The sequence below is a fragment of the Clavelina lepadiformis genome, chromosome 1, assembly GCF_947623445.1.
Source record: "Clavelina lepadiformis chromosome 1, kaClaLepa1.1, whole genome shotgun sequence".
NCBI lineage: Eukaryota > Metazoa > Chordata > Ascidiacea > Aplousobranchia > Clavelinidae > Clavelina > Clavelina lepadiformis.
In genome coordinates this window covers 8,087,159-8,096,535 of record NC_135240.1, presented here as the reverse complement: position 1 = coordinate 8,096,535, position 9,377 = coordinate 8,087,159, and the positions used below count along the sequence as shown (strand labels likewise).

General features: G+C 37.5%; 1 protein-coding gene across 1 annotated transcript; it reads right to left on the bottom strand.

Annotated features, from left to right (window-relative positions):
- Nucleotides 1–1,493: 1,493 nt before the first annotated feature.
- On the bottom strand, nucleotides 1,494–4,822 carry LOC143469324 (POU domain, class 4, transcription factor 3-like). Its single transcript, XM_076966982.1, has 9 exons — nucleotides 4,636–4,822; nucleotides 3,626–3,803; nucleotides 3,400–3,499; nucleotides 3,097–3,284; nucleotides 2,860–2,941; nucleotides 2,658–2,768; nucleotides 2,334–2,523; nucleotides 2,095–2,223; nucleotides 1,494–1,960 (listed from the first exon to the last, which is right to left on the bottom strand). The coding sequence occupies exons 1-9, from the start codon at nucleotides 4,801–4,803 to the stop codon at nucleotides 1,949–1,951; spliced, it is 1,158 nt and encodes a 385-aa protein (XP_076823097.1). The 5' UTR covers nucleotides 4,804–4,822; the 3' UTR covers nucleotides 1,494–1,948.
- Between the last annotated feature and the right edge of the window lie 4,555 nt (nucleotides 4,823–9,377).

The following is a 9,377-nucleotide window of genomic DNA, read 5'->3' as shown; positions in this document are numbered from 1 at the left end:
TTAGTTTTCACTATTTTAGAACACAGCACATGCATGTCTCCCCTCTGTCAGCAGCTTTCCCAATGTAATCGCTCGGAATACTAGGCACCGGCGAGTGGTCGTTGACCGGTTTTCCAAATCCAAAACACGGTCCGGGAAGAGATTTTTTCCCGATCAACCTAAGCTGGATAAATAAGTAATGAGCATCAACGAGGAAAACTCTTGAATATTTTATTTTTTAATAAATAATTCACTCTTTGCAAGTGGCGATAATTTGCCAATCCCTGAATATTCATGAATTACTTGACTCAATTGCTTGCTTTAATATTTTATTAGATTGGCTTTTGTTTTCCGAATTCCGAACTCCGCAGTTTTCCAGCTGACCGAAATAGCACAAAATAGACTCGGAAAGACGATATGTTTATTTATTTTGATCACAAATTATCCGCCGATTTACGCTACTTCGGAAAAGATCAAGATTTTTTTCGCTCATTTGTTATTTTCAAAGGAACCCTAATTATTTTTAGTTTATAAAAAGCAGTAAAAAGGAAAATTTTCAGTTAAGTAAATTAAAAAAGAACTATATTAAAGTGAAGAATTTAACAACTTTGAAAGTGATGTTTAAAATCCCCAAAATGTTTAAAATCCCCAAATTCATCACCGTCATGGAATTTATTCATGAAAAGCATAACATTTTTCAAGCACAAAGAAACATGAATTAATGACATAATTCATCTCAAAATAACAAGAATGAAACTAGAATACAACCGCATCATGTTTTTGCTTTGTAGTTATCTTTGTAATATTTAATTCATTTAAATTTCATCAAGAATGTTTTGGTCAAAAAATTGCCGGTACAAGGGCTTATACATTCTTCCCTTTATAAGACCTTAGACGTAAATATTATGACATATGATCTTTCCTGGCTGGCAATTATGCATTTACAAGTGCCATTGCCTATCTGGCGCATGCCGTGAAACCAGTACAGGAGCCACCTCACATACGGTTTATTACAGTAAAATATAAGGCAATTCTGAAATGTATTCCATTTATCAGCTGCACAGCCTGGGGCAAACCTCGAAATCCAGGTGGGACAGTCCAGAGCTTACACCATGGTCGAACGTCGTCAACAGCAGCTGCCATATATGTACATGGTAGTTGAAGTGGCAGTGATCTGTGAAGCTCTAATTTACTAGAAGATTCACAATTACTTTGTCGTTATCAAGAATGAAAGCTATTTTAAAATGTTTTATTTCGCGTCATTACTATGTGATTTCCTTTCTGAAGTGAAGTCTTGAAGTCTTATTGTTAAACTGTGTTGTCTTGTAATTCTGTGATTTTAAACCTAACGTCTTGACTTTTGACGTTTATGACTATCTTCATTCACAAGAAATTAAGTATTTTGCTGTGCGTAAACCAATATATATGAAGCAAGATATTTAAACCGAGCATGATATCATGTCACTGTGAAGCTAACCTAATTCGACAAGCTAGAACAGTTCCTTTCTTTGGGACTATATAGTTTTATTGCAACACATATTGGAACTGGTAAAAAGGTAAAACAACGAAGCAGGAATTTGCCTCAATAGAATTTTGAAGAAACTTGTTCAGTGCAATGTTATTTCGCGGGAATATTTTACATACCGCGAAATAAGCTCACGGTGACGACATCATATAAACGTAGTACGATGATTGGTGTTGACGATATTCTTCTCAACATGATGTAGCCAATAAAGCACGAAGAGGAAAATAAAAATAAATTAAAGATGCTTGATGACAAGTGAAAAGCGATATGATACGTCACTGTGATGTCATCAATAATGCAACAGTGAAGCAAGATAACGTCGGCCGTTCCTCCGCCGTTTCCCTTCTCTCGCGTTCAAAGACAATTTCATTTTTGGAGGAGTCAAGTAGCCTACACGATGTTGGCATCGATAAAATCACAGTTGTAAAATAAGTGTCAATGAAGTTACATTCCTTCCTGCAATAAAATAAAAACCTGCGATTAGATACGGTCGTTTTTCTTAGTGGAGCGTTACTTTTGATTTTTTTTAACGTGGAACACAGTTCTTAAAATGGAAGAAACAATGATGAGTGCTGTCACTCTAAACCTACTCCATTAAACGCTGAGAACTTCATGCGCTTTTGTTTCTGCCTTTGGTTACAAAACCAAACCCTGACCACATTCTTCTTCAGGTCAAGTTTTTCAGCGATGGCAGCGATCTTCTCCGAGGAAGGACGAGGCTGAAAAACATAGAAATCACAAATGATTAATTTATTCCATTTTTACCAACCAATCGCCACATACTGTACAACTACTTGTTTAGATTAAAAATTATAAACGGTCGACTCACTTGGACGGAAAAATAAGCCTCGAGAGATCGTTTTTCAGGAGCAGCGATGGACGTTCGTTTTCGTTTTTTGTCGCCAAGCGCCGCATTCTCCATCTTTCTTCTGTATTCTTCTTCTGCTTTCTCAAGCCACGTGATTAGTATTGGTTTGAGTGCCACCATGTTGTTGTGGCTTAAAGTGAGCGATTCGAATCTGTGAAAATAAAATAAATTTAATTATTTTGGAACTCTACGTTATCCATTCCAATCAAGCAAGCTTTCCTCTGAAAGCATCGAAGTCATTATGTAACATTTTGCTGGTGTTAACTGAATAAGATTTTCACAAACCTGCAAATGGTACTTTGACTTAGCGATCCAACACCGGACAATTTCAGATTTGCTAAAGCCTGTCCTACGTCATTTTGTGTCACACCGAGTTTTATTCTCCGCTGTTTGAACCTGCAAGATAAAACGAGGACATTTTAATGTTTTTTGCTTTTTTTTATAAGTGCTACCTGTGGAAATGTGCGTCTGTGCAAACAAGACTAACCTTTCTGCAAAAGCTTCTAATTCTCTGGGGTCTGTGTCGTATTCACTCGACGGAAAGTTGGGTATGTTTGGAGGCGGCGAACCTGAAAGAGAAATTTAATTTGCTTTTAAATTTACTTTATGAGACAAGCATGAAAATGTAAATTCAATTCGCTTGCCAACTGCAGCTAATGCAACTTGGGAGCATCAGAAAAACTGTTCCTCTAAAACTCCCTCAAAATGGCATCATCCAACAAACCTGTGATCGTAGGAACCGGAGCGGAGCCTGGTGGGGGCGGAATCGACGGATGGATTGCTGATGAAACGGGGTGGAAGTGACTTGTGTGGTTGTAGGTCGGAGTTGGATGTGCGATGTACGGTGACTGCGAATCTGACGACGACATCATGGCCGAGTTGAAAGTTGGCGGTTGGTACGGCGACAGCGCACTGCAAAGGTTTAATGTTTATGCTTGTGTAAAAGAAACCTTAATCAAACAGCGCCCAAACATACAATCTTTACTGTTCGAGGCTGCAACAAAACTTATTTCAACGGTTTCCTAACCTGTGGTTTGATCCCAGCTGATCTATGACGTCACTGGAATCGAGGGTGCTCTGAAGGGCGGTATGATGAAAAGCCGAGGGCGGATGCATTGAACCGTAAACTGAAATAAAAGGTCGGTTAAACAGGAAATGGAAAAACTTTCCAATTTTCTTCTTTCCTGCTATACTTAGTGACGTGACTTGCGACAATTTGGTAACGAACAAATCCTCGCAGCTTTTTAACGTACCTGGTGGGGGCACTGGAGGCGCTGGGTGTTGTTGTGATCCGTAATGGGACGCGCTAGGTGCGTAGTACGCATGGTTGCTTGGTTCCGGTTTAAACTGATTTTTTCCTGTGTAGTCTACTGCCGCCAATGCTTCGGCTCTTGCGAAGAACGTTTCGTCAAATCCAGCAAATAGATTTCCCTGGATACAGGCAAATATGGGTTAATGACATAATCATCGTAACTTTACAAAACAATCAAAGTATTGTGAAAGAATTCTTATGCTGTGAAGAACGATGAGGGAACGAAGAAGTTTGCAAGGCACGAAACCAAAAATCAATAAAATGGCCAAGAATTCTTGTGTATTTTTATGTTGGTGAAAAATTCTCTCATGGAAGTGTGCTTTGCAAAAAATAATGGAAAATATTATGACTGATGAATCACTTATGATAAAGTCAACATCTGCCCAGCACAGTCGCATTTTAATGTTTTGTCCCCGTTCACTAATTTCACGCAGTATGAACGATGGCGGCCATTTTGTCGTGCCGTGTAATCGACAGATGTCCAAAAAATTACCGTGGCAATAGACAGTATTATCTAATTAAAGTCTCTTCCTAATTTATAGTCTATCGTATATCAGTAGAAAATTTCTCTTGAATTGTCAGTTTCTTGCACTATGCATACTTGAGACCGGGTTTGCAAGTTACGTAGGGTTCGTGCTGCTTGATGACTTCGTTTTAAGCATTCTTGGCAGATTTGGATTCACAGAGAGCAAATTCGTAAACAATTGTTTGTAAGTTTCGTAATCCGATTTCGACGTTGGTTTGTTTGTTTAACTCATGCTATTATAAACATTGTTATTTAGACTTCATCGAGAACCCTTGCTTCATTAATCGCACATTCAACTTTCCCACGAACATTACTTAAGTCTAACAACGAGAAAAAACTGACATGTTCAGAAAAGAGTGCCTCACTTTTGACATGAAAATATGCTTTATTTTGGGTAATGATGCGAAAAAAACGTCAACTCTCACCGAATATGCAACTGGTGACGTCATTCTTCTCATCGCGTCAGCCGCGTTATGTAGCGGAGCGTACTTTTGATCGCTGCTGTAGTTGCTTGTCGTTAGTGACGTCATCGATGAGGTAGGCGATGGCGGTCTATGATGGTGGGGGTGGGGGGCGAGCATGTTGGTGAACATTTTTCAATTTAATTTTTTGTCTCGAAATTTGAAGAAAACGGCTGAAAATACACGAACAACGATGAGCGATGCTTTTAACCAAAAACGTAAAAAATTGATACATTTGTTTTTCACTTTTGTTGTTTTTTTTCCTGAATAGCTGTTCTTACAATAAGCGTTGGCTGCCGCTGCCTTTCAGAATCCGCTTAGCTATGAATTCCTGAATAGATTAAATAATTAATTTGCGAATTGAACCTGTTTAAGCTGCCACATTAAACTTGAAACAAATATCATTAATTTCTAAAAACTTTTCCAAAAATATTAATATTTTATAAAATCTGGATATTCTCTGGAGGGACCAAACGATTAATAAATTATTTACCGCCGTCCTTGCGGCATCACTGGCCAAACTGAATCGCTTGTGGATAAAATTTTTGCCATTTTAACTTCGACCCTTTCTTTTTCTCTCTTTTGTCGCGTCATAAAAGGTATTCTCGCGTCATCTGGCTGTCTCTAGTCACGTGATATCCAAACAGGTGGAAAATAGATGCCTGTGGTTAAATTTTCGGATTATGAACATGATACAACCGCCCCGTAGTGGATATAATTTTGTTCCAATATACAAAACTACCTGACATGACGTTTCATTTTCGGATTAAACGTACGCGAACGGAAGTTTTAAAACCGTCTTAAAACCTTTTTTCCAGAAAACTATGTCGTCTACCAACTGTTTGTTGTTTACGATAAAATACGAAACAAAGGTAGCCAGCAAGGCAACTAATTTTACAAGGTATAATAACTTTTGTCAACTGTTTCACCTCCCACTATAATTCGTCGCAAAAATGGGCGGCTGCGACAGATGTGAGTGCGAAGAGCGAGAAATTATGGACGAGACAAGGCTAATTACAAAGAGAGTACGTTTTAATGGAAGGATAAAGCCAATCAAAAATCGATATTATGATGCAACATATGCGTTTTGTTGCCCTGTGTTGTGATGTCGAACACTTTTGACAACTGCAACAATGCCTCGGAATGGATTTCAGCGCTAATCCGACACCAATTGACTCGGAAACAAACTACACATCCCAGACATATTGGTTTTGTACCTTATAGAATGCCCCGATGCCTCGATGTTCATTAAAAATTGAGGACCGTGTGAAAGTTTGAATATTTGATCGCTTTTTTTTTCATTAAACATTCATTTACTTTCTTTGTAAAATAACAATGTTGTCGATTTAAATTCAAACGTTAGTTGTAGTTTGGTTTAAATGCGGACAGGAAAGTGTCTCGGCGAAGACTGCTGAAAGTTATCAGGCAAAGTCTTCACTTTCTTAATTTGATTGGATAAATTACTCCGTCTATGACAGAAATGAAGTGATTAGGTAAAGGAAAGGGTATATAATAAAAAAGCAGAATTTTTAAAGGCATCATTCGAAGGTGTTGCTTTCATCTTAAATTACGTTAATTACAGCAGCATATTGAGAAATTATATAGTTCACGACAATCGGGCTGATTGAGAAAACTCACTTAACCATGTAACTAGACTTTTGCTAATACAGAGAGCTCAGCAGCTGCAATTGCCGGTACAGTGTTGTGCGAAGTATATTTCTGTCTTGTTTAAGGTCAGTTTGTTTGATAAAATTAAGTACGACGTAACTTGACACAAACTCGAGCCAGGTCGGCTTAACTTTTTCCTACATTGTTATTTTCCCTAGTAATTATGACGACATAGGGACACGCGAAAGAGCTCGGTATAGTTTCGATCGTCATTAATATTTTATAAGGTCACGTGGATAGGATAGGTAAAAACATTATGGATCCGTTTTGTAATTTTACCAACGCTTTTTCCATTAAAACTTTCCCGCATTAGCCGTGTTTCACTGTGCTGTGTCATTTATTCCCGATTTCCTGCGAGAGAACATGTGTGAAGTACAATGAATTTGTGATGCTGAAAATAACCGTTTAAATATAACTGTCGTTTCCGGTCTTGTAACAGCAAATTTTACATCACCTAACAATGACAATTATTATATCAACACTTAAGTATTTTCCTTAGAATTAAAAAGAAAGTTACGAAGAAAAATACTTTGTCGCGCTCCTAATCTCAAATCATATAAAATCAAAGCAAAATCACAACAACAGGAAATGTTTGAAGGGTCATTGTGAAGCATTGAATCGCTGCAGAACTTTGTAATTTGCTTTGTTTATTCCTGCCTGTAAAGTGTGTGAGCTTGTTAAGGTTGTATATTTTGCATATTTTGCTTTTTTTAACGTGTATCTCGTCTGTAATTTTGAAATAATTACTTGTTATTATCCGAGTGCCGTTTGCATTTTTGATTGTAAAACCAACAAAATAAAAGTCTTCCTTATTTTGTGGGTGTTTATTGAAGAAAATGCGCCATCTCTTGGAAATTGGATTCTATTAAGCATGCGAAGTGCTTAGATATTGCTCAAGCGCGTCACTTAGTGGAGGTGTTAGTTTAGTTCAATATCCGCTATATGACGCTAATGCACATGCCAAATCGTCCTTGCATGTACATTTGTCAGCATCACGTTAACAAAATGTGTCCAAAGCTCAAACAAATAATCACACATAATGACAAAACCAACTGTTTGTATTATTCATATATTCAATATTACGAACAAGGCATAAACATCACTTGCAACACATTCTAAAACTCTCAAAAAGAGCTACAGTGTAATGTTAGGCAACTTGTGGATTTATAGTGAACAAAGGTTATAATAGGATGAGCCAAGGGTGACCTTTTAGAGCGTTAAACATGAAACCTATTTACAAGCGTAAGTTTAGGTCGAACAGGACGTTGGTGAGTGCTGGTTATGATGAAGAACGAAAAGCAAAGTTTGAAACCAACAAACCTCGTCGTCATTGAATGTGATTGAAAGAAACCACGCCTGTGCATAAACAGTATATACGTAGATTACCGCATACCTTGCTCCACGCTCAAATATTGACACTAACCGGACCGTTATAAAGAATGGTTCGTGTGTGGACATTGTTCAGTTTACGACGGTTTTGGTTTATTTAATACTCTATATGGCGTCCAGCACATATGTTTATTTTCTCATCTATGACGTTAAAGTGAGCATGAAGTTGATACTTTTATCATTGAAACCTGTAATACATGATATTGGTCTGCCTGAAACAACACATATGTATTAAAACATTTCGTGAACGCAAGGCTTGAGATCAACAACAATTTAAAGAACAATTTCATGCCAAAATTTAGCTGGCTTGCAACACCGATGCTATCGTGATGGATGAATGCATTCAATAATTATCACTGCTATCAGGATGAGTAAGCTGTAAATAATAATGCTGCTGTTTAAGCGGAAGCGTCTGTGCCGTGAGGACACAACAATCGGCAAAAACATTCTATTAATTTGGCTGTTTTACAGCATAGTGTAGAGAGGTGCTTTGAATGCCAACATTGTTTGCTTTTGAACAAAGATCCGCAGATATACCTTTGCAGATTCACACCGAACCATGAATGAGTTTGATAAGCCCAAAAAAACGACATCTATAAACCAGCAAGAAAAATAAAGACAGTTGTAAAGTTTAGCACTTCGTAGTTTTCGAAAAATAATTTCGCCATCGAAGGAAAACCGAGGTTGAGTGGATTAAAACTCTTTTCAGATGCAGCAACTGCTATAGGTTAAATTCACGTTAAAAAATTAAAAAAGATGTTATGATAACTTAGTGCCGAATTTTGAAACCGATCATTAGGAAATCTTAATACATGGGGCCAAATACCAGGTGTTACGGAATGTGGGACTTTCAGCTGTTTTAGAATTTTGTTTAACAAAAAAGCCCAGAAGCAAGAGATTCGGTACAAACTTAACCGGAAACCTCCAAAACCATGTCAAAGAAATAAGGACAAAAAGTCCCTATCAGGGATAAGGTAATTTCCGTTTCTATCGGGAGCAGAAAATCATTGCCAGGAGACTAGGCTTTGATATCTTCACTCAACAGGTCGTGTGCTTTTGTTTAGTTCCAACCAGAGGCCACTTGTTCTAACTTGTTGGTTGTTAGGTTATGTTTGCTCGCAAACTTGTTGAAATTATCGGCCGTAAAATACCCGTTTAAAGTTCAAATTACCCCACGTTTCAATATATGACGTGCCATCATTTTTGCGAACGTTGGAAAGTCAAATAGCAAGTCAAAATAGTCAAACATACCACTCATTCTTATTACGTGCGTTTGATCAACAGCTTGTAGATACTGTTTCGTTTTGCAATGAGTTTTGGTTATGACTGCGCTTACGCGATGATGCATATACCGGTAAAGCATCAATATATCCCTTAAAGATGAATAACAATATTGATATCCGCTATATTGCTCTTAATTTGATATTGGTAATATCACATATAAGTGGCAGACAATGCTGTTTTTGATAGAGCTGAAAAATGAAACCGGAACAGCATCAGAATACATAGATCGAGTGCGGCAAAAAGGCAAAGCTTGTTTGTTTTGCAATGTATTTTTGTAGACCAAGCAAACAAACCCACAAACGAACAACAAGAGTGGAACGAAAACATTATTTCCATGTTTCATATGTTAGATGTTCATGGTATAT